The sequence below is a fragment of the Callorhinus ursinus genome, unplaced genomic scaffold (assembly GCF_003265705.2).
Source record: "Callorhinus ursinus isolate GAN/ISIS: 27379988/994484 unplaced genomic scaffold, GSC_fseal_2.0 scaffold34, whole genome shotgun sequence".
Lineage (NCBI taxonomy): Eukaryota > Metazoa > Chordata > Mammalia > Carnivora > Otariidae > Callorhinus > Callorhinus ursinus.
In genome coordinates, this window is record NW_027397096.1 from 12,161,824 (window position 1) to 12,188,771 (window position 26,948).

The following is a 26,948-nucleotide window of genomic DNA, read 5'->3' on the forward strand; positions in this document are numbered from 1 at the left end:
TATATATATACACAATGGAATACTACTCAGCCATCAAAAAAATGAAATCTTGCCATTTGCAATGACATCGATGGAACTAGAGTCTTATACTAAGCAAAATAAGCCAATCAGAAAAAGAAAGTTATCATATGATCTCACTCATATGTGGAATTTAAGAGACCGAACAGAGGACCATGTGGGAAGGGAGGGAGGAATAAAAGAAGACGAAGTCAGAGAGGGAGACAAACCATAAGAGACTCAGTCATAGGAAACAAACAGGGTTGCGGGAGGGGAGGGGAGGGGAGTAGGGGGGATGGGGTAACTGGGTTATGGACATTAAGGATAGCACATTAAGGATAGCACGTGATGTAATGAGCACTGGGTATTATATAAGACTGATGATTCGCTGAACCCTACCTCTGAAATTAATAATACACTATGTTAATTGAATTTGAATTTTAAAAAATTTAAAAAATTAGATAAAATAAAAAAGAAATATGGACTTTATCCCATGAGCCAAGAGTGCAATAGATTTTGAAGCAGATGAAAGCTGTAATAAAAGTAATATTAGGAAGACTGACCTGGCATTAATATGTACAGTGGCTCAAATCAAAGGGGCCTAGCTAAGAGGCAACCAAATAAGAGGTAGGACAGTAGAAAGAGTAAACATAATAATGCCTATTAATTTCAAGTTTAAATAGAAAGCTAATGAGAGTTGTGCAGTAAGATCTAAAGAGAGGAATAAGAGGTGAATATACCAAGTTATTCGCTTTTTTTTTTTTAAGTAAGCTCCACGCCCAGTGGGGGGCCCAAAATGGAGCCCAAACTCATAACCCTGAGATCAAGACCTGAGCAGAGATCAAGAGTCGGACGACTAACTGAATGAGCCACCCAGGCTCCCCCAAGTTATTCATTTTTTCTCTTATGCTGTAACAACTGGATGGTTTTAAGACGAACCATGCAAATAAACACAAATGCTATATCCAAACTTCATTTCTCAAAATCTCACAAAGCATAATTTGCATAGTATATTCTCCCCACAAAGTTCTTCAAACTATAGATTCTTCAGATGAATGTTTTAAAATAATTCTGACCATTCATAAGTAGAAGGAGTGATACTTACTACTAGGTCTCAACTGGGGGTAATTTTGCACCCCCAGGTTATATTTGGCAATGTCTGGAGACATTTTTGATTGTGACAGCTGTAAGGGTGCTACTGGTGTCTAGTGGATAAAACCAGAGATGCTGCTCAGCATCCTACAGTACACAAGATATCACCACAACAAAGAATTATCAAGCCCAAAATGTCATTATTATAGGCTGAAAAAACCCCATCAAAATCCCACTCAGGGCAGATGCCTGGGTGGCTCAGATGGTTAAGCGTCTGCCTTCGGCTCAGGTCATGATCCCAGGGTCCTGGGATCGAGTCCCACGTCGGGCTCCTTGCTCCTTGGGAGACTGCTTCTCCCTCTGCTTCTCTCTCTCTCTCTCTCCCTCTGTCTCTCATGAATAAATAAATAAAATCTTTAAAAAAAAAAATCCCACTCAGTACTAGGTCCTTAAAAGTATTAATTACTTTGGACATTAAGGTGATAAGATCTAAAATTCAGTTTTTAATACACACTCCTCAGTATATGTTTTCAGGACTCTAATCTGCTTATACATTTACATAAATTAAATATAAAGCAAAAAATAAAGTAAAAAGTAAAACATCTAAAAGCTTTCACATTGATCATTTACATTCCAGTAAGTAGGAGAAAAGTTCTAATTTTCACATAGTTACTCACACTTTCCCTTATTTGTGCATCTAGAAGATAGTTGTAAGGACAAAATATTATGTGAGCATCTTCTATTAGTTCTCGTGCTGTGTAATATGGACATGCCTTTAGTTTTTTTCCCAAACTGACAAGTTCTTCTATATCCCAGGCTTTGCACATTCCTTGAAGAGTCTGTAATGTGTGTTGATCACTAATTTTATGTAAACCATGATAAAAATAGCAGGATTTGCCCTAAAAACAAACATGCGTTACTGAAATGTGAATCAACAAAGGAATAAAACAAGTTTATCTCATAATTTTCAGAACATCATTAAAACCATAAGGCAAAGATTTTACAGGAGAGAAATTATACCATAACCATAATCACAGCCATTTTAAAGAAACTCTATTAGTTGACTCAGATAGAGCTCCAGATCAGTATAGCTCTAATACTCTAAACTAACCTGAAAAAAATGTTTTTAATTATGTTTGTTGTGCTATTGTTCTGGTTAAAGTGATATTAGGCAAAAACATTTCTTGAAGGATACACAAGAAAATGGTTGCTTTCAAAGATGACAACTAAGTGACTTGGGGACAGGAGTGAGAGAGATTTTCTCTATAAACACTTTTTACATTTTTGTACAGCTTGAGCCATGAGACAGTATTACTTAATCAAATATAAAGAAGTAAAACGAAAGGAAGAAAGGAGAAAGGGAGAAATGGATGTCTTAGGGGAAAAAAATAGAAGTGTTCACTATAAAATATCTGGAAGATACAATGGAGTACCAAAAATCCCACTAAATTATCTATAATTCTATCACAGAAAGAATGTACTAGTAACATTTTGATGTATTTCATTTATACTTCTTCTATAACTATGTACATATGGATACATCTCTAAAATGTGACCCAATATTAAAATAATGAGAACATGATTATTAACTGTTAAATCTCATCTTCACAAAAAATTCTTCCAAATCTAAAATAATTTCTTAGAATTATTTCCGGGGCTAGTTAAGATTAGTTTTTCTTACTTGAAACAAAAATTAACTTTTAGCAGGTAAGTGCATTGCTTTTCCAGGATAGGAGGACTACCGTAAAAGAAACAGTGAACAAAAACACATGTGCCTTTGGATCAAGCCAAAAAATCGGAAAGTTTAGACTTTAAGGGCACTTAGAATGACACTCCTGTGCAGGCTGATAGCAAAACTAGAATGGCTCATCCATTTTAGCCGTGTAACACAACCCTGAGGGGAGTCTGTCAATTGAAGTGTTATCACACTTTAAGCTCTTTTTCACTCAAACTGTCAGTTATCTATTTATCATTTCGCTTTGGTAATTCGGCCATAGTAAACATAGACACCTATAGTGACTTTGTAATTGGCCATCATTACAATACCAAATTACCCTAAGGACTTGAGAACAAGAAAAAGAATGTTCATGTATGGCTATGAGCTAAGCATTCTGAGGCAGAATTAGGTCCAGACAACCAAAAGCAGGTATCTTCAATTATTTATAACCAATGAGAAAGAAATGCATAATATAAAATAATATATTCACATTACATGGTAGAAGGTGATATATCAATTAAATGAAACTCTAGGGTCTATGGCTCATAGCCTTTTGTGTAGAACCAACTCTGTTCGACAAAATACTAGTGAAAGATAGAACAACTTTCAAAATATATTAATTTACCACTGGTCATTTCAGACTATCAATTTATGGTTCATGAATAATTTCTGAGTATATTCCAGACTTGTAACTTCAGTTTCAGACTAAATGAGTTATTAAACTGTACACAGACTATCAAACTAATACTGCCAAAAAAATTATTGGTTTTACTAAAGAAGACTTCTCAATTCCACCTTGACCAAATTCATATTATTCAAGATCTCCCTTGAAAACTTCAAAACCACCAATGACATATTTTTAAAGTTAATAATTTAACTTTTTTTGAAAGAGAAGTTTGTACTAATCAGAATTACAAGATAGGATAATCATTATATTTCTTTCAATTAAAAAGCATTTAAAAATTTACTCAGAGAAATTAAAAAAAAAAAAAATTTACTCAGAGAGCCTAAATAAACTATCTTCTCATGAAGTTTTAAAATATACAAAATATATTAATTAGATCAAATTAGGCTAAATTATTTAAATACTTTTATCTCCTCCTATGACATCATCCATATTTGACTACTTTTGGTAGCGGGATTTCAAAGAGGTACTAGGAAATTAATTTCAAGGAATTAAATATCCCCAAGCTTTAGAACCAAAACCTATCATTTTAAACTTGAAGAAAGATTTTATGGTAAAATTATTTTTCAAAAAATAGCAATACTAGGGACACCTGGGTGGCTCAGTGGTTAAGTGTCTGCCTTCGGCTCAGATCATGATCCCAGGGTCCTGGGATCAAGCCCCGCATCAGGCTCCCTGCTCCGTGGGAAGCCTGCTTCTCCCTCTCCTACTCCCTCTGCTTGTGTTCCCTCTCTCGCTGTCTCTCTCTATGTCAAATAAATAAATAAAAATCTTTAAAAAAAATAGCAATACTAGCAATTCATTTGGTTTTCATAAGTTATTTGATTATCACTAGAAATATACATATAAAATAGAAAATGAACATGTAAAAAATTGAGTAAATTGAATCTTTTCAGCTTATTTTTTTCTCTAAAACAAAATAACTTTACTCACGTTTCTTCCATCCCGCAATTCCATGCACTTTTCATTTCTGTTGAAGTTACCTACTACTTCAGGATGGACACAAGTATGATCCCTGCTGGAAAGAATAGTCATTGGGACCCCTGAGTACGCTGTCCTCCGGAGCTCTCTAGTAATCTGAGCTATCTGTTTGTGTGTGCGTGTCCCAAAATATATTTTGGGTATCTTGGATTTCCCCCCATGATCCTTCTTAGTCGTACTGGAGGAATCTTGACTGCTTCCTTGTTTAGTAGAACAACAACACCTGGAACAGTGACCAGGGGGCTATAACAAAGGAAAGAAAAGAGAACTTATGCCTGGTTACCACAAAAAATGTTATTAAACCCCTCAGAGAATCAGAATCTATAAGTAATAAATCACAACTGTCAAATAAAGAGAAATGTCAAAATATTACATCATCTAAAACTTGCCATTAAAGAAAAAACTACAAATTCCACTTCAAATTGCTTTTCTTGCACTCTTAAAAGTTACAATGTTTCCATATTTGCATGGCTTTCTAACATATCATTCCGACTCTCAAATTCCAAATGTTTTAAGAGGTTTTAATTATAAAAATAAGACAAAATGGAGGACAATTTTCATTTTTGCTTAGGCTTCAAGTGAACTCGTAATAATACAGTTTAGAGTTGATAGTGCTATTTTTGCTCACAGTGTAGCCCATTCAAATATTCTATACCAACACTTTAAAGAGCATTTTAAATATAGCTTACAAAAAAATAGAAATATCAAGTTGAATCTAAAATAGCATTAAAAACAAGAAAACTATTCTCTAGCAAAGGGATGCAAATGAATGCAAATTATCAATATTTAATAATGAGGCAGGTTGCTTGTGTGGAACAAATACATCTGAAATTCGATTACCTGTCATGGAATTCAAATCCATCAGTAAAATTTTTCAGGATAGCTTTTTCTGGACAATTTTACTCATAATTCAGTTCCACAATTAAAATAATTAGATAAATGTCTCCTAAACACAACATATGGAAGAGCAGGAATATAGTCTGTTATTTACCTGATTTTTCTCTTGTTTCCAAACTCAAAAATAAAATAAAAAGTTCAATGCTCTATATTAGAACCATGAGTTGTTAATAACTATTCCCTCCTCAACTTCAATTACTATACAAATGAGACAAAATGCAGCCTCATTTAAGAGAAATACTGTGAAATGGTTATAGAAGTGGTCACTGATGGGGAAAAAAAGCTAAATAGCACAGTAGGTTAAGAGAATTTGTTCAATAGAACAAAGACACCTTTTAACTGAAGTTTTTTCTTGTTTTTTTTTTAATTATAATCAGTAAGAGTAGCCTTCATAAACAAATGCTAAGTCATAGCATGTTACACCACAATACTGGGGATCAAGCTGTCTTTTAGCCTCAACTCAGTGGAAAAGAAGTTCAAATTACTCCCAGTCTCGCTCAACCTTGTCCGCCATTAAATATTACAATACATGATAGAATGGATGTAAATGTGACCCTTCTGGAGCTGTCACTCACTGGGATAAAAGGTTCACTGATGTGCCAAATAAACAGTCAGTCAAAGCAGATAAAGTTACAGCCATGCTGGAATTGTTACATTCCCCTCTCAGGTTGCCAGTAGCAGCAGATTTCATTACAGAGTGCTGCCACATTAAATAGCCAGTTCCAAATATCCTGCCTTCTATATTGAATAATTACTTATTCACTGAAAGGATAAAAAGAAGAGTTATGAATGGGGCTCTTGTCAACAGTGGGGCGGAAACAGCTGACATGTGGTTTATGTTACATATGTTGCAATATCTAACAATTTATGGTCACACAGAAAATGGAATGCAAATTATATCATGGTATTTCTGACTGAATTCTTTTTTGGCCTTTGCAATGATCACATTAATTAACCTGGTAAATGAATTAAGATAACTCTAGGTAGAATTAGTTTACTTTTCTGTACCTTTAATCTTTTCACTCATTATACTATTTCTCTTCCTTTGATACAATAAATTAAATACTGAATATTAAATTGAATACTGAAATGTTATATACCATATGGCTATATTATGTCCAAGCATAAAAGTAATCCAATAAAGTGGTCTTCTCTCAAGGCTTAGAAAACCTCCTTTTTGATGAAACACTTTCAACATCAATTTCAGTTAAAGCTTTATCACCTACACCTTTTATTTTAATTCCACTTTTTTCTAACCAAAAGTCCAAACAATACTGAAATAAAAATAAGTCAACCACCTCTGACAAATAATTTAATATATAACTTAAATACCTTCATATATATATCTCCCATATTTTTCCAAATAAAAAGGGATGCTATTATATAGTTTTATAACTTGCTGTTCTGTATTAAAACTTTTTACTTTTTAAAAGGGACGAATTTGGCATTAATAATTTTAAAAAAGGATCTCCCTATCTTAAAATGCTATGATAGTAGCTGTAACTAATAAAAATAAAAGATCGAGAACTAGTTTCAGAAAACTTTTCCCAGGCGCCTGCGTGACGCAGTTGGTTAAGCAACTGCCTTCGGCTCAGGTCATGATCCTGGAGTCCTGGAATCGAGTCCCCCATCAGGCTCCTTGCTCGGCAGGGAGTCTGCTTCTCCCTCTGACCCTACCCCCTCTTGTGCTCTCTCTCTCAAATAAATAAATAAAATAAAATCTTAAAAAAAAAAAACTTTTCCCATTAGAGCAGCTTTATTTAGGTACCTTAAATCTGTTTTTCACTCCATAACTGATAAAATTATAAACTATGGCTAATTTTATATTAAACATATTTTTGTTCATTATGTTTTATAGTGGTCTGAAGTAATTATATCATCTACGAATTTGAGGCCGACTCTCAAGAATATGGTTTTTCAGTGGGTGGTTGAGCAAGTATTGTAGAAGATGGAAATTAAGAAAGAAAGCTGTTTCTTTTTCCTTTGCAATATTAAAGAAGAATTATTTCTTCAGAAGTGATCTTCTATTGAAGTTTCCATTTAATGGATTTGGTACAATCATATTTAATATAGAAAAAAACAGAATGTGGCAGGAGAACAGAGGCTTCAAAAAGACATTTATTTAGCAACAAAAGAGAATTATTTGTACCCAAATCACCTACTTCCAATTCTGTAAGAAAACCAGAGAAAGAATACTAAAAACAGTCATGGCAGGAAGTCATAATATCCTCCAATCCAATTAATAGGCTAACACTTTATGGCCTCTCTCTGAAAACACTTTGACCTAGCCGTCTTGAAACAATAAATGAACAAAATAAAATAATGTTGTACCTTTCATTAAGTATTTCTCCTGCTAACAAGCTATCAGGTTTGTCTTTCAAAGGGATATTTTCCTTTTGCTCTTGACCTTTGAATTTACAGAGATTGCATTAGGAAATGGAAAATAAATTTAAAAAAGTGTTCACTTTCATCCAACGTATCTGCATGTCAAGAAAGATAAAACATATAGGCTCCCCAAAACCTGTAATCTCTAAGACCTGAAAGTAGCTACACTGGGTGGCAGAGCCAAGCCCTTTAAGAGATGGCTGCTTTTCCTATAGAAACTGCCTAGAGTCCTTTTACTTCAACAAAAGACAAGAAATAACACCAAATCAACCCAAATTTTAACACCAAAATTCCATTATCATTTAAAGAGAAAAAACAAACCAAACAAACAAACAAAAAAAACTATAAGGGCGCCTAGCTGGTTCAATCAGTGGAGCATGTGACTGGATTTCAGGGTCATGAGTTGGGCATGGAGCCTACATACATAAGAAGAAACACAAGAGATGCATGTCGGCGTGACACTATATTCTTTCCATATGTAGGAGTCAATTGTTTAAAATACATTTCAAATCTACAATAGTCAAACTGTTCTTAGGTCAGCAACCAAGGATTTTAGAAAATTCTCTTCATGTCTAACAATTTCTATCTATTCTCCCTCTTGTCCTATGATATAGAAATATATATCTAAATTTCTGAAAGAATGAAGAAAGATTTTAAGATTTGATCTTGAAAGAAAGACCAAATTCTGAGTCCTTGTCACTATTTTGAGAAATAGTTCTTTCAGAAAGTTATAAGTTCAAGTAGAATAAGATAAAATGTCAAGGTCTAAAGTTTCATAATTTTCTCCAACCTTTCCCCACAAAAACAACAACCTAAAAATTTCTATGCCTAGGGGCGCCTGGATGGCTCAGTTGGCTAAGCGCCTGCCTTCTGTTCGGGTCATGATCCTGGAGTCCAGAGATCGAGCCCTGCATCGAGCCCTGCCACGCCCCTCACCCCACTCGCTCGCTCTCTCTCTCAAATAAATAAATAAAATCTTTAAAAAATACATTAAAAAATTACTATGCCTAAATAGTTGAAAAATAAAAATGAGCATGGTGACTAAATACATTTAAAAATGGAAAATAACAAAGGATGTTGTTGTATCGTCAGAGAAGTTATTTTGCTAAGTCAAAAATCAGGTAACCTTCTAAAAGGAGGCTCTGAATTGAATTCTACACACAGACATAAAAGGGTATATTTATGTGAAAAGTAAGTATATAAAAAAGTAAAGAGGAAAAAAGACCAAAAGAAGTTAATTTGTAGGAAATAAAGGGTAAACTAGGTCCATGAAATAATTACATACTTTTCTGAAACTTTCCACATGTGCATGTACTGTCTTTCAACCACACTGCAAATTCCTTGAGGACAGAAACTATGTCTTACATTTCTTTATATAACTCATTCAGAAACATGGTGTTTTGCACATGACTATAACTTAAACTTTTTTTAACTGAAGGACTGTGACTTATGTCTCCAAGCCAAGTACTGTACATGTACAACATTGTATTTATCCAACAGATGCATAATTGATGTCCTAATTTGAAGTTCTTCACATATCAAAAAGTTACTTCAAAATAAAGAGGTTAGCTTTTAAAAGAAAAAGTGCAGGGCAATCTGTTATTTTCAAGGCCAAGAAGAAAAATCATCTTGTTATGCTAATATCTGGGCCACTTTATAGTTGTGAGCAACAAACACATGTCCTGATATAGTCATTGTTAATTATAGTGATCATTTATTAAGACTGTCCCTGTTCTAAACACTTTGTATGTTCTATCCCATTCATTCATTCAAGAAATATTAGAATTCCTGATAGATCAAGCCAAGCAGAAGATAATGACAAGTGTCACCTTATCTCATTGACAATGCTTCACTCTTGTTCTACAAAGCAGTTTTTGGAGCTTATCAATACCAGTTTCACTCATGAGTTACAGAACTGTTTAAAGTTAGTACTCTAAGTACATTATTTACTGAATGCAATTACAAAATATTCCTAAAGGTAAAGTATAAAATTTAGTTCAAAAAAACTATTTTAACTTATTATTAGCTGATATTTAAATCAAATATTTTCTAACAAGATTTACATTATGTTCCTCAAGAAAAAAAAAAACCCAAAACTCTCAATTAAGAGACTGTTAAAGCACACATCAACGAACTTTTTCTGTAAAGGGCCAGAAAGTAAATATTTTATGTTTTGTGATAAATAAGGTCTCTGGCACTTATTAGGAAAATATGTTTATGATTCCAATGTGGGGAAGGATTTCTTAAACAATACACCAAAAACACAATGACTGAAAACACAATCTTGTTAAAGACATAAAATTTCTATTTAAAATGGCACTCCCCTTCATTTAAAACAGAAAAAAAAAGGAAAAAAGGAAAAAGGCAGCAGCACAGACTAAGTGAAGATAGCATATAACCAAAGACCAGTATCTGTAACATATGAAGAATTCCAACAAATCAATTTTAAAAGACAAATCCAATAGATGGCCCAGAACAAGAAAATCACAGAAGAGAAAAGCTGAAAAGCCAATAAACATCAGAAAAGATATATAATTTAATGCTCAACCTCATTACTAAGTAGGAAAATGCAAATGTAAAATCATAATTCAATTCTGTTTCCCATCCATCAGACAGGGTGTCAGAGAAGATATGAAGCAACTCTCACACACTGCTAACCCAAGTAGAAAGTGGCACATCCACTTCATAGAGGAAACTGTCGATCTAGTGAATCAAAGATACGTAGACATTCTGACCCAGCGTGACTCTGTAAAGTATACGTACCAAAGAAACTCTTGCACATTAAGACAGATACAATAGGGATGTTCTTGGTAGCACTGTTTTAATAGTGAGGAAAACAAGCTAAATGTATCAAAAAAAGAATGGAGAAATAAATTGTGGGGTGTTTTCTCAATCAAGAGAATGCTACCCATAATGAAAAAAATAAAAACCGGAGTTGCATGCATTAACATAAACATCAAAAAAACAATGTTGAGCAGACCGAGTGTAACTTAAATAAAATTTTATTCTCCCCATAAAATTCCAAACAAACTGATGATACGAATAAAACTATAAAACTTTAGGTACAGAAATAGGAACGCCCACTGTAGCAGATAATCTTTGGAGCTAAGGATTGTAGTGGACAATATATCTGAAAAATGCTAAAAAGTACTTCAAAAGAAACCTAGCACAGCAAATACAGTCTATTCCGGTTCTTCCTCAGCTGCTTATGAAAGCAGATAGCTTTCATCTTAATACCTCTTGACCAAAATGTTTCAACCTAATTTATTAGGAAATATGTTCTTAATTTAGGGTCCATGAACTGTTACAGAAGAGAGGGTTTGAGATCACCCAGAATCTACAGACACAATTTTGTGTGCATTTCCAGAAAGTAAGTCCAAACTTTCCTCAGGTGCTCGAGAAGACTGGACTGTGACTTACTGGGTGAGGGCTTTCTTCCAGAATTTATGTCTGATTTTATAACGAAAATCAAATAGAAACAGTATTTTCTTTACAACCAACTTGGCCAGACACATTTGTTCTGTAGAGGAATAAACAAGTTCAGAATCCAAAGAAGACAATTTTATAAAGTTCCTCCACTGCTTATAAATTCATTTCTCTTTTTGTTAATTACCTAATATTAACATAATTCTAAAACACCTAGTTTATTGCCATTGTTTATTTTTAACTCCATTTTACAGATAAAAAAATAAAATCTAAAAGAGTTCCTCAAGTTGTTATAAAATACATGATAACTTTGTGGAAAAGTTGGAATTCATAAACTTAAACCTCAAAACAAAGACTGCTTAACAGGCTCATTTTCATCTACCATTTAATTTGGCAAAAAAGCAAAATATTACCCTTTTTAATTTCAGAATGTCATGTACATAAAAAGCTAGTGGTAAAAAGCCAATGAAGGTAGAATTATACTCTGATCTTTGAGACATAAAAAAGAGGGTTTATTGTTAATCTTTATCAACCAAGTGCTGTTGTCTAAGCCATCTAAACAGGTACTGAATGCCTGTTGTGCAAAATCTCACATAAGCACACACTCTAGTACGATAGCAAAAGTGACATAACTATACCTTCTCAACTGTTCTTTTTAAAAAATTCAAACAGTAGTACTCTACTGCCAGTTTCATGATTAAACTGCACAAAGCAGCTGTTTATCCACTCACAGCAACCAGCAGGTGAACCTGATTCAATATTTATCACAGGCTTTCACAGATCACTGCTAACCAAGCAAACGTTTTAATTAAGCTGGAACTTGCTTCAAAGAGCTCATTCAAGATGTCAATCAGCAGGTAAGGGATCAGATACAGTGTCAGGTGAGAGTGTGTAATACAAATCCACAACTTTCTTCATCCCATCGCTGTAAATTAGCCTGCTCTAAAGTTCAGACTCTGATTGTAACAGACTGCCAGTCTCCTGGAATGTGTAACTGAAGTCACTCAAATTCTATTGTGAAGGTTGTAAGCAATATGTTAAACTGCAATGGGCTAGCACATTAAGACAGATCCTTTTCACGGTTGTTTTTTGATACCATAAGTGTTTGTTACCCTACTCTTCACTTACTGTTTACTTTCTTGCCTGGTGTAAATGGGAATTCCTTAACACAGTTGCCCCAGTTTCTGAAAAGTTTATGTTTCAGTAGAATTAATAAAAAAAGATCCAAAGCAGTATAACTTTTTACCTAATTCATAACAATTATATTCTATAAAAATTCTCATTTTAAGAATAAACACATGTTAAAAATGACCAAACCTATAAAGCAAAAATTCTCTTGGTTTAACAGCACTTTACACAGAAGTGCCTATAGCAACAAGTCTCAAAGTATAGTAAGTCACACTGGCCAACTTCATGAGACATACCTAGGGTGTTTATAACAAAAAAAAAAAAGAAAAGAAAAAATAAATCAAAGAATATGAGGGGAAAAGGGAAAGCTCTTCCTTAAAGAATATCAGCTAAAAATTGTATGTAAACAGAAAGAATTTTTAAAATCACCATTTTGCAACTCTCATGTAATAACTAATTCCTGAAAGCTACCTAAATGGATGCTAAAATCATTGAGTGTAAAGTTGTTGGGGAACAAGATATTCACACAGCCTCCAAATATCACCCCACAGATTACTTATTAATGGCAAAAGAAAAATGTGCCTTTATCATGGACACCAGTTTAACCAAATGGTCAAACGATACAGTGGTCAGACAAACTGGTATCAAAGTACCTCTTGATGTGGTATTAGAAAAATACTTATCTGCTCTTCTTGAACAAAACTACATGATTATGAAATCCAAATAATCAGACATGAATCAAATAGAACCCAGGAATAAAGGAAATGTGGTAAAAAGATGTATTATTTGGTTGGTGAAAATTAATCCAACTGCACACTTACATATTTTTCAAACTTCCTTCAATGAACTTTTTAAAATGAGAAAACAAAGCTATCCTGTGACATCACCTTCTCCTACATAATTGACCAAAATGTTACAAGCAAAACCCACACAAAATAGAGATTTTTGACTCTTTCATGAGCATTAAAAAAGGGATAACTTATTATCATTATACAAACCTCTAAAGCAGCAGTACCCGATAGAATTTTCTACGATGACAGAATGCTCTGTATCTGCACTATTCAGTACACTTGCCACTAACTACTATACAGGGCTAGTGAGTACTTGAAATGTGCTTAGTGCAACTAAGGAACTACATTTTAATTAACTGAAATAGTTACATGTGGCTAGCGGCTACCATATCAATGTAGATTTAAAATACTACAACAGGTCCTAAATTTAATCTGAAAAATAAACTAGTGAGAATAACCAAAAAGTATCTGGAAAGGAAGATAGGCAAGAATGGTATTTTTATATATGTAAGAATTTAGTATACGTGATAAAGATGTTGTGCTAGGCACCTCTTTAGACATGTGTCCAACCCTATATTCTTTTTTTTCTTTTTTTAGATTTTATTTATTTATTTGAAAGAGAGAGAGGGCAGGCAGGGGGAGGGAGAGTGACAAGCGGACTGCACTGAGTGCTCAGCTGACGGGGGCTCCATCTTACAACCCCAGCCAAAATCAGGAGTCAGACACTTAAGAGTCAGACACTTAACCAACTGAGCCACCCAGGTGCCCCAACCCTATATTCTTAAAAGAGTTTATCATCTATAGCCCCTGCTAAAAAGGTGGACCTAATAACACATGACCACACCCAAAATACTCCCAGGCATAGCAAGACCAGTAAGATTCATTTTCCAAGAACTTGTATTTGGGGCATTTAGATTAACGAGAATAGACAAGAACATTTCGTAAGACTTCAAGGTTTCCATTCTGAGACGTCATGGTAAATTCATATGACAGAGGAAAAAACTGAGAGAATTCTGCAGAGAAAGGCAGAGAAGACAAACTTGAGGCCCCAAAGAGAACCTAAGAACTTTTGAGTTCCATTAAGGGCAACTGTATTTCTTGCTTGACCTTATTTTGAATGGGCTTCCTCTTCTTCAAAAGAAATCATTCTTTTTATTTTTTTTTAAAGATTTATTTATTTATTATTTGACAGAGAGAGACACAGCGAGAGAGGGAACACAAGCAGGGGAGTGGGAGAGGGAGAAGCAGGCCTCCCGCCAAGCAGGGAGCCCGATGTGGGGCTCGATCCCGGGACCGTGGGATCATGACCTGAGCCGAAGGCAGATGCTTAACGACTGAGCCACCCAGGCGCCCCTCAAAAGAAATTATTCTTGATTGACGGTTGAAATGATCAAAGTAATAACACAAGACTTTCCCTAAGTTAAAGAAGTCTCTGAGTCTTCAATATAATAAAACCCACTAATAACTAGCATAAAGACAATGACTCTCACCTAAATATCCAGACACAGACTATAAACATAAATTATAGACCAGCCACTCAACAAAATGCAATGTAGTCATTAAAAGTGATGCAGAAGAATATTAAGTGACATGAAAACATGATCCTGATCCATTATTATAAAGAAAGATAATTGAGGATGCCTGGGTAACTCAGTCGGTTAAGTGACTGACTCTTGGTTTCAGCTCAGGTCATGATCTCAGGGTCCTGAGATCAAGCCCCACTTTGGGCTCTGCACTAAGTGGGGAGTATGCTTGAGAATTCTCTCTCTCTCTCTCTCTCCCTCTTCTTCTGCCCCTCCTCCTACTCACACACTCGCACGTGCTCTCTCTCTCCCTAAATAAATAAATAAATAAATAAATAAATCTTTTAAAAAAGAGAAAGAAATAATTGGACACTATTTGTCTCCTGAAGGATGTAACAGTAAGCATATATCACTTTGTGTTAGTCTTGAAAAACAAAATACATGGGCAAAATCAAACCTGAATCTAATTCAACCTCTAAATCTAACTACCATTACTAGAAATCTGGGGATAAAGCACTATGTTAAATGATACCATGAGGATAAATTCAAACAAATCCTGAATATAAGAAATCCTACAAGACAAATGATGCAGTTTTTTTCAACAAATAAATGGCATCTGTCTTAAAAGAAATGTCATGCAACTTCCTTGTTTAGATTCTCATTTTTAAAAAAGCCAATTCTAAAACATTTTTTAAACTATGAAAAACAATTGTTAACAGACTGGGTATTAGACAAACAATTACTGTTAATTTTCTAAACCATAGTAATATTATCTTTAAAATGTCATTGCTATATTTTTAAAAGTCAATAGCTGTTAGAAATAAAAGGTAAATTATGCATGGGTAAATATATGTAAAGTCTAATCGTTGCTTTAAAATATTCCAGTCCCTCAGTCCCTCAGCCCCAAATTGGGTATAGAGATTATTTTTAAAAATAATGTTGCTGGAGTGGTGGGGGTGGGAGGGATGGGGTGGCTGGGTGATAGACATTGGGGAGGGCATGTGCTGTGGTGAGCACTGTGAATTGTGTAAGACTGTTGAATCACAGACCTGTACCTCTGAAATAAATAATACATTATATGTTTAGAAAAAAAAATGAAGAAGATAGTAGGAAGGGAAAAATGAAGGGGGGAAAATTGGAGGGGGAGACAAACCATGAGAGACTATGGACTCAGAAACAAACTGAGGGTTCTAGAGGGGAAGGGGGTAAGGGGATGGGTTAGCCTGGTGATGGGTATTAAAGAGGGCATGTATTACATGGAGCACTGGGTGTTATATGCAAACAATGAATCATGGAACACTACATCAAAAAGTAACAATGTAATGGATGGCGATTAACATAACATAATAAAATTTTAAAAAATTAAATTAAAAAAATAATTAATTAATTAAAAAAATAAAATGAAAGCAGCCCCTTTTGGGGCCCCTGGCTGGTTCCGTTGGTAGAGCATGTAACTTTTGATCTTGGGGTTGTAAGTTCAAGCCCCATGTTAGATGCAGAGATTACTTAAAAATAAAACTTTAAAAAAAAAGTTCCAGTTCCTCACTCTTTCCTCTTCTCATCCCTCTCAAAAAAAAAAAAAAAAAAAGGCAAAGGGTAAATAAAACAAATAGGGGAGGTAAAATGGCAAAATACTGATAATTATAAAAGCTGAGTAATGGGCACAAGGAGGTTCATTATAAGGTCCTCTGCTTTGCGTATGAAATTTCCATAATATTTTTAAAGTAAGGAAAATTTACAAATTCTTTTTCTTTAAGATTTATTTATTTGAGAGAGAGAGAAGGCGACAGAGAGGATGAACAGGGGGGAGAGCTCCCAGCTCAGCTCCCAGCTGAGCAGGGAGCCTGACACGGGGCTCAATCCCAGGACCCTGGAATCATGACCTGAGCTGAAGGCAGACATTTAACTGACTGAGCCACCCAGGTGCCCCTACAAATTCCTTTTTATAAAACAAGTACAACATTGATCCTAAAGCAAATCTGGATAAACTTTTCTAACCGAAAATATGAAGAGATCAAGATCATTGATACATGAATATTGTTAACAATGAATTCTAAATGCAATAGGAAATAGGATTCTTATGATTCTTATACGTGTATACACACACACACACACACAAACACCAAAAAGCCAAGAACAAAAGGATAATTCAGTGTTAAGATCTATTAATGTAGTTAACATATTAAAAAATAAAATGTGAAAAATTATATTCATATCCATAGTTTAATATTCATTTTTTTCAGATTTTATTTATTTGACAGAGAGATAGAGAGAGAGTACAAGCAGGCAGAGAGGCAGGCAGAGGGAGAGGGAGAAGCAGGCTCTCTGCTGAGCAGGGAACCCAATGCAGGGCTCGATCCCAGGACCCTGGGATCATGACCTGAGCTGAAGGCAGCCGCCCAACCCACTGAGCCACCCAGGCGCCCCTTAATATTCATTCTTGATGAAAATGCTGAATAAAATAGGAATAAAATGATTCTTCTCAACTATAACAAAAATTATATGTAAAATTAATATATAATTAAATCTATAATTTACATATAAATATATAATTTGTATAATTTAACATATTTATATATTTACAGATATGACTTACATATAATTTTCAAAAGCCACTTTCATGCTTAATGAAGCAACTCTAGAAGCATTCCCATTAATGTCTCAAAGAAGACAATGATGACCATTACTTCCCATTGTACCTGGGACAATCTCAGTTTATATCTGTTGTTTCAGCTTCATTATTAATAATGCCCCCCACCACCTTGATTCCCAAAAGTGTCCTATTCTGGACAATAAATATGATTCTTCTGTTACTACTATTACACTTAACATTGGGAATATTATATAAAATTGCAAAGGAAATAAAATGATCACAAAGAAAATAGGATTATATAGTTGGAAAACCCGAGAAAATTTATTGCAACTATTAAAAGAATTCATTGATGTGGCTTGGTAAAAAAACATAGTAAATGTAGTTCAGTAAAAAGAAAGACAGAAATCAGCAATCTTCATATAAAACCATAACAAATTAGAAAATGTAACTGAAGAACAAAATCCCAATTATATAGAAATAAAAGATAAATTCCCCAGGAATCAACTTAAAAATATATCGAAGTAGTAACAGGATGTATTAATTAGATGGGGCAAATCTTTCACAACCTGTATGTTTATCAAATCAAGATGTATACTTTACCTTAGAATTTTATTTATCAATTACACCTCATTAAACCTGAAAAAAAAAGTTATTAAGAAAACTTTAAACACTATTGAAGGGAATTAAAAAAAAAAAACCAACAAAGCAAATGGATACAGAGCATGGTCTTAAATAGAAAGACAACATCATAAAGAACACAACTCTCTTCCAAATAACCTATAAAATATACCAAAAATTTATTGTTAGCTATAGACAGTCTAATTCCAAAATACATCTGTAATTATAAACAAGAATAGATAAATAGGTAATAAGGAGGAACTAGACACATAAAATATTAATGAGTACAATAATCAAAACAGTGTGGAGGGATGGAAAAGAAAATAGAAAGTCCAGAAGCAGAACCAGATACATTAAGGAATCTAGAACATCATAAAGTCATATAAGTTGCATTTCAAATTAGTAGGGAAAAGACTATCAATAAATGATGTTGGAATAACTGGGTAGCAATCCAAGGGAAAGAAAAAGTTGTGTTCATATCCCATACTATTCACCAGATAAACTTCAGATTTAAATAATTTTTTTTGAAAAAAAAAAATTTTTTTTAAGATTTTATTTATTTCACAGAAGAGAGACAGCGAGAGCAGGAACACAAGCAGCGGGAGTGAGAGAGGGAGAAGCAGGCTTCCCGCCGAGCAGGTAGCCCGATGTGGGGCTCGATCCCAGGACCCTGGGATCCTGACCTGAGCCAAAGGCAGACGCTTAACGACTGAGCCACCCAGGCGCCCCAAAAAATGTTTAATCACCTGAGTGAGAAAGGTCTAAGTGCGACCAAAACCCAAAGACCATAAAAGACTGATAAATTCAACTACATAAAATAAAAATTTCCTGCATGATAAAAATCATTATAAAAAAGTCAAAAGACCAATAACTACTAAAAAAAAAGATCTTTGCAATTCAAAACACAAAGGTCTAATTTAATACTGAAGAACCCTGTAAAATAGTAAGAAAAAGACGAAAAACCTAACTGACAAAAGGAATAATTTGGTATAAAAAAAGATACTCAACCTCACTCATAACTCATTTGGAAGAGTGGTTAACATGTATACGTATGTGCATGAGTATTATGTGTAATTTACCTTTATAATATATATATATACACACACTACATAAATATATATACTTTTATAATACTAAAATATATATTACATATATATATATTTGCTTTTAGTATTCTGGTAGGATTCATAAAAAAACAGTAACAACTGCCTCTGGGGTGGGAAACAAAATGGCTGAGAAATCGGGTGTGGGAGACTTTTTAATATACACCCTTTTGTTCTTCTTCAATTTTATACCATAGGCATATATGCTTCTCGAGGATAGATAAATAAAATGTAAATTAAAAAATTAAAATACCAAATTGTCTTCCTCTGGCACTACAGACACACCTCCTCCCTATAATGTTGAAACAATGTATAGAGAAGTGGGATATACTGACATCACCATTTCACTCTTAACAGAGAATGAAGACTTAATGATCATTACTTGTAGAAATAACAACAACAAAACATCTCACGCTGGCTAAAACAGCACAAGATAAAACTTACTATTGACTAAAACTTAAGAAGCAATTATTTTACAAAATTATGACTAGCTAAACATCACCTATAAATACTGAATATGTTAGAAATCAACAGCCTAAAAAAAGGAACTAAGTGGCAGAAGCCATAATCAATAAAAAGTTGACAAAGCTGAAAAAAATTTGATGAATGAAATGTCTTCCCCCGTAAACATTTAAAATAGTAAATTATAAAAAAAAGAAAATCAGGGGCGCCTGGGTGGCTCAGTCGTTAAGCGTCTGCCTTCGGCTCGGGTCATGATCCCAGGGTCCTGGGATCGAGCCCCGCATTGGGCTCCCTGCTCTGCGGGAAGCCTGCTTCTCCCTCTCCCACTCCCCCTGCTTGTGTTCCCTCTCTCGCTGTGTATCTCTCTGTCAAATAAATAAAATCTTTAAAAGAAAAGAAAAGATAGTAACAGAAGAAATATTATTAATTAACAACTAGACTATGATAATAGCAGTCTGATTTTTTTCCCCTTGCTTCTTTATACTCTCTGGTGTTTCTTGAATTGTTTATAATGAATAAATATCATTTTTACAAAAAGATTTTTGAAAAATACACATAAAAGAAAAAAAATACTGAGCAGAGAGACTACCAAAGAGAATGGTTTCCAACTATATTATTATTCACTATTTCTCCTTGCAATTCTATTAGTTTTTGCCTCATATAGTTTGATGCTATTATTTCTTCTCGGAGAACTGGACGCTTTATCACTATGCAATGCCCTTCTTTATCTCTGATAACTTTCCTTTCTTTAAAGTCTCCTTTGTCTGATATTAATATAGCTACTCCTGCTTACTTTTGATTAGTTATTAGCATGGCATATTTTCCCCTATCCATTTACTCTTAGTCTATATGTATCTTTATATTTAAAGTTGAGCTTCTTGTACACAACATATAGTTTTATGATTCCCTCTGTCAATATCTTGGGTATGGCTTTAGATACAACACCAACAGCACAATCCATTAAAGAAATAACTGATAAGCTGGACTAGGAGAAATATTTGCAAAAGATACATCTGATAAACAACTATTAGTCAAAATATACAAACAACTCTTAAAACTTAAGAAAAAGGCAAACAACCCAATTAAAAATGAGTTTTTTTAACCTTTTTTTTTTTTTAAAGATTTTATTTATTTGAGAGAGAGAGAGAGAGCACAAGCAGAGGGGAGGGGCAGTGGGAGAGGGAGAAGCAGACTCCCCATTGAGCAGGGAGCCTGATGAGGGGCTAAATCCCAGGACCCCAAGATTATAACCTGAGACAGAAGGGAGACGCTTAACCGAATGAGTCACCCAGGTGCCCCTAACCCTTTAGACCTCATTAGACACTTCACCAAAGAAAATATACAGATGGAAAATAAGGACATGAAGATATGCTTGACATCATATATCAGGGAAATGCAAATTAAAATGAGATAGCACTACACACATAATTAGAATGGCCAAATCCAGAACACTGCCAATACCAAATGCTGATGAGAATATGGAGCAATAGGTACTCTCATTTATTGCTGATGAAATACAAAATGGTATAGCCACAATGGAAGACAATTTGGCAATTTCTTACAAAGCTAAACATACTCTTACCATAAGATCCAGCCATCATACTCCCTGGTATTTACCTGGAAGAGCTGAAAACATGTCCACACAAAACCTGCACAAAGATGTTTATAGCCACTTTATTCATACAAAACTTGGAAGCAACCAAGATATCCTTCAGCAGGTGAATGAATAAGCAAACTGTGGCACATCCAGACAATGGAACATCATTCAGCACTAAAAAGAAATGAGCTTTCAGGCCATGAAAAAACAGAAGAACCTTAAAAGCGTATTACTAAGAAGAAGCCAAACCAAAGGCTACATACTATATGATTCCAACTATATATAACATTCTGGGAAAGGTAAAACTATGGAGACAGGAAAAAAATCAGGGGTTGCCAGGAGTTTTCAGGGAAGATAGGAAGTGATGAATAGGTGGACCACAAAAGACTGTAAAAATACTCAGTATGACCTCATAATGACGGATACATGTTAATACATTTGTCCAAACCCACTTAATATACAACACCAAGAGTGAACTGTAAATAAACTATGGACTTTGGGTGATTAGGATGTGCTGATGTAGTTTCATTAACTGTAATAAATGCACCATTCTGGTGGGGGATGTTGATAAAGGGGTGGCCATGCATGTTGGCAGGGGTAGGGCATATATGGGAAATTTCTGTATTTTCTCTTCAATTTTGCTGTGATCCTTAAACTGCCCTACAAAAACAAATTCTCAATAAAAATACTAAAATTTAAAAAATATAACTGGGGGTGCCTGGGTGGCACAGTTAAACATCCGTCTCTTGGTTTCAGCTCAGGTTGTGATTGCAGAGTTGTGAGATCAAGCCCCATGTCAGGCTCTGTGCTCAGTGTGGAGTCTACTTGAGATTCTCCCTCCCTCCCCCTCTGTCCCTCCCGCTTATGCTCTCTCTCTCTCTCTAAAATTAATAAATAAATATTTTAAAAATATAACTGATGATTTGAAAAAAGTAATAAAATACTGTGTGGTTCAAGTAAAATATATAACAAAAGTTACAAAAAAGATGAGGGTGGAAATGAAAGTATAGTGGTAGAAGGTTCTTATACATTATATGTGAAATAAAAATTTTAAAGTACATTGATAAATTTAAGATGTAAATTATAAACCTGAGAGTAACACCAAAACAGATATAGTTAAGAAAGCAATGGTAGAGAAAAGATGGAATCCTAAAACATGTTCAATTAGTTAAAAAGAAAGCAGAAAAGAAAGAAAAGGAGAATAAAAAACAGATGGGGCAAATAGAAAACATACAGTAACCATACTGATAATTACATTAAATGTAAATCATGTAAACATTCCAATTAAAAGGCAGAGGTTGTCAAATTGGGGAAAAAAAGGAAAATTCAACTGTGTATAAGAAATCCATTTGAAATGTAAAGACACACATGGGTTAAAAATAGAAGGATGAAAAAATACTTAAGCATGAAAAACTAGAGTGGCAGGGCGCCTGGGTGGCTCAGTCCTTAAGCGTCTGCCTTCAGCTTGGGTGATGATCTCAGAGTCCTGGGATCGAGCCCCACATCGGGCTCCCTGCTCCGCAGGAAGCCTGCTTCTCTCTCTCCCACTCCCCCTGCTTGTGTTCCCTCTCTCGCTGTGTCTCTCTGTCAAATAAATAAAATCTTTAAAAAAAAAAAAAAAGCTAGAGTGGCTATATTAATATTAAACAAAGTAGATTTCAGAACAGACTTTCCTAATGACAGATGGGTTAACTCATCAGGAAGACATAATCTTTCTTTTTTAAGATTTTTATTTATTTATTTATTTATCTGAGAGAGAGAGAATGAGAGGAGGGAGGGTCAGAGGGAGAAGCAGACTCCCTGCTGAGCAGGGAATCCGATGTGGAACTCGATCCAGGGACTCCAGGATCATGACCTGAGCCGAAGGCAGTCACTTAACCAACTGAGCCACCCAGGAGCCCCAGGAAGACATAATCTTAAATGTATATACCACTAATAACAAAACTTAAAATCTAAGACGTAAGAATTGATAGAATTGAAACCAGCAGCAAATACACAATTATAAGGCCTTCAGCACTCTTCTCTAATTTACAAATAGACCAAAAAAATCAGGAACACAGAAGACATAAACATAATCAGCCAGACTGACCTGACATTTATAGATGACTACAATGAATAAGTGAGCAGTAGTCTATAAATGAATACATACTCTCACCAAGAACTCAGAGCATTTACCAATAGATCATTAAAACTAAAAACATATAGAATATGTTCTCTAAACCCACAAAATTAAATTAGAAATCAATAAGAGAAAAATATCTGTGGAAAAAACACCAACTTAGTATGTTTATTTAGACTTGTAAATGAATCTCGGGTCAGAGAAGAAATCACAAGGAAAATAAGAAAAAAAAAAAAAGTAACCTAACATCAAAATCTGTGTGACACAGATAAGGTAGTGCTTAGAGGGAAATGTATAACTTTCAATGGCTGCCTTAGAAGGGAAAAAAAAAAAAGGTCCAAGATCAATTAAGCTTAAACCTCAAGAAATTAGAAAAAGGGCAAACTAAATCCAAAATAAAACAAAGGAAATAAAGATAAAAGCAGAAATCAACCTAGTAGAAGATGGAAAAACAGAGAAAATGGAAAAGACAAAGTTGTGTTTTAGATAATAAAACTTATAATGTCTGCCTATGTTGATCATAAAAGAGAAACACAAATTATGAATATCAGAAAGGAAGAGGCATATCACTACAGATCCTGCAAACATTTTTTAAAGAGAATATTTTGAGCAGTATGCCAATAAACTAAAAAACTTGAATGAAATAGACAAATTTCTTGAAAAATACTAATTACCAATTCAAGAAGCAAGAGAAAATCTGAATATTTATTTTAAGAATTAAATGTGTAAAAGAATTAAATAGTTTTTTTAAAAAAAACTGAGCCTGGGTGGCTCAGTCAGTTAAGTGTTCGACTCTTGATTTCAGCTCAGGTCATGATCTCAGGGTCCTGGGATCGAGTTCTGCTTCAGGCTCCATGCTCAGTGTGGAGCCTGCTTAGGATTCTCTCTCTCCTTCTCCCTCTGCCCCTCCCCCTCCCCCCAACCCCCACTCCTCTTCTCTCCCTGGCTCTTTAAAATAAAAATTTTTTATTTACTTGACAGCGAGAGAGACACAGCGAGAGAGGGTACACAAGCAGGAGAAGTGGGAGAGGGAGAAACAGGCTTCCCGCCAAGCAGGGAGCCCAACGCAGGGCTCAATCCCAGGACCCTGGGATCATGACCGGAGCTGAAGGCATACGCTTAACGAATGAGCCACCCAGGCATCCCCATAGAAAAAAACTTTCTTAACCTGATAAAAGATGTATATAAAACATCAATGACAAATGTCCTATTTAATGGTGAGAGTGAATGAATGCTTTCCCTCCAAGATGTGAACAAGGCAACGATATCCACTCTCAATACTCCAATTCAACTTTGTACTATATATAGAAAATATATTAAGAGCCAAACATTATAAAAGTAAAATATTTACCAGAGAATATAAATGTACAATTCTGTGTACTTACAAAGTCCCACAAAATTTCCAACATCAAGTAGAACCAAAAAGTCATCTAGCAAAGTTGTAGGTTACATGGTCAATACACAAAAATGAACTCTATTTCTATAATAAAAACACATAACTGGAAAATAAATTCAAAGTGGAATCATACAATATTTGTTCTTTTGTGTCTGGCTTGTTTCTCTTAGCATAATCTCTTCAGTGTTCATCTATGTGGCAGCACATGTCAGAAATTCCTTCCTTTTTAAGGCTAAATATTCCATAGTATGCATATACCACATTTGTTTATCCATTCATCTCTCAAAGGACACCTAAGTTGTTTCTACTATTTGGCTATTATGAATAATGCTGCTATGAATATTGGTGTACAAGTATATATTTCAGTATCTGCTTTCAATTCTTTTGGATATATACCAAGAAATGAAACTGTTGGAACATATGGTAATTCCATTTTCAACTTTTTGAAAAATGGGAACAAGGTTTTTCCGTTAAAAATATGAAAAGGGAGAAACTTAGAATGAACCCTCTGGTGTTGAAATGGAATTAGATGTACTGATAGGAACATGCAATTTTCAACATACAGGTAGAAAAAATACAAATACATATGAGTGTGTATTTGCACACACACACGTAATTCCTAGCTCTATCTGCTGAAAGGACCTGGAACAGCAATCCCAACAGCAATGAAGAAAGCTAACACCCAGAACTTGGCTTCTAAATATTATTTGCCAAAAGGAACCAGGGCTCTCTGGAAAAATGGCTGAATCCAGGACAGGGGCACAGAAAAGATAATAGAAGCCTGGAACATCTTGTGCCAGAAAGTAAGGAAATGCTCCAAGAATAATGGATATGTGTCAGAAATACAAAAGCAACTTTAAATAAACTCCCACTTGAATATGTAAACAAATCATATAATGGATTAGCACTCACTGAATAAAATGGGAAATCAGGAGTCCATAAAGATATAATACAAATAAAGTGAATGTTTAGTGAGGACATGCTGTTTATAAAGTTTCAGAGTTCCTCTCCACAAAGTCCTCTTTAATTATAAAAGGAAAAAAATAACTTTACAATGATGCCTACCAGTCATCACATTAATCAAATTATCAAAGTAATCGCCACTAATGAAACAACATGAAACTATTTGCCACCTCACAGAATGCAATGGGTAGAATGGCAGAATGGGAAGCACCGCTTCTGTGACATTCCTGCCAAAGATATATAACCTTAATCTAATTATGATAAAACCCAAAATTGAGAGACATTCTACAAAGGCTGTATTCTTCTGAAGTATCAAGGTCATGAAAGTCAAGGAAAGACTAAGGAACTGTTCCAGACTGAAGACAGCAAAATGACAACTAAATGCAATGCATGATTCTGAACTGGATCCTCCTGCTATAAAAGCTTTATGGAGATAACTGACAAAATCTGACCTGGTTCTGAGTATTAAATAATAGAAATGAATTAGTTTTAATTTCCTGATTTTTATGGTTTTATTGTAGGTATATAGAAGAATGTCTTTGCTTATAGAAAATAGAGACATAAGTATTCCAGAGTGATGGAGTATCAGGTCATCAACTTACTCACAAATGGTTCCAGAGAAAAAAAAGATATATTTGTATTGTACTTCCAATTTTTGGAGAATGTTGTAGCTATGTCAGATCTTAAAAAAGCTAAAATAAAGAAACAAATAAGTAAATCTACTGGCCAGAAAAATATGTCAATTAACAAAGCAGTGTTCTAAAGTAATCTTTCTATACCCACTATCCATGAGTGAAAAGTTTCTGTATGGCAATTGTAGATTCTATTGTCACTAAACACATACACATGTAGGCTGGACTGGTATAGATATTTCATTAAGTATACATATCAAGAAAAATAATTGTCAATCTTTCTAAAACATGCACCAAGTTCACTCAACATGATAAAAAAGATTTGAAATTTTTGACTTTTCCGTTGTATTTCCACTATAGAGGTCACTATGTTTTTATGTTTTCTATAAATGTTCAAAAAAATCATAATTATTGGAGCTGAATCAAATTCATTCAAGCAATTACTAATCAATTCTACCATCCTGTCCTTAGGTAAATTTGCAGATAAAGCAACAAATTCACACTAATTCCCCTAACTTCTGGCCTCACTTACCAAGATTAAAATAGCATAGGACAAAGGTTAGTAAACTATCTTTAAAGGGTCAGAGAGTAGGTATTTTAGGTTTTATGAGCCATATGATTGCTCTCCAACCACTCAACTCTAAAGCTGTACCAAAAAAGCAGCCACAGACAATATGAAATGAATGTAAACTATGTTCCCCCAAATTTATAAAAACAAGCAGCAGGTCATATTCAGCCCATGAGTTATAGTTTGCCAATTCCTGGCATAGAAAAAATGTTGCATCAAAAAAGTATGTATCAGGGCACCTGGGTGGCTCAGTCATTAAGTGTCTCTCTTCAGCT

The 26,948-nt window shown here is 34.4% G+C and overlaps 1 protein-coding gene across 6 annotated transcripts in view; it reads right to left on the reverse strand.

Moving 5' to 3' along the window:
• Positions 1-26,948, reverse strand: part of BRIP1 (BRCA1 interacting DNA helicase 1) — a 175,541-nt gene that overhangs the window by 116,779 nt on the left and 31,814 nt on the right. For all 6 annotated transcript variants that reach the window (XM_073879521.1, XM_073879523.1, XM_025851489.2 and 3 more), the window contains exons 7-8: positions 4,425-4,715; positions 1,767-1,988 (exon numbers count right to left, since the gene is read on the reverse strand). In XM_073879521.1, coding sequence (XP_073735622.1) covers positions 1,767-1,988; positions 4,425-4,715 — 513 coding nt within the window. The remainder of the gene's footprint in view (positions 1-1,766; positions 1,989-4,424; positions 4,716-26,948) is intronic.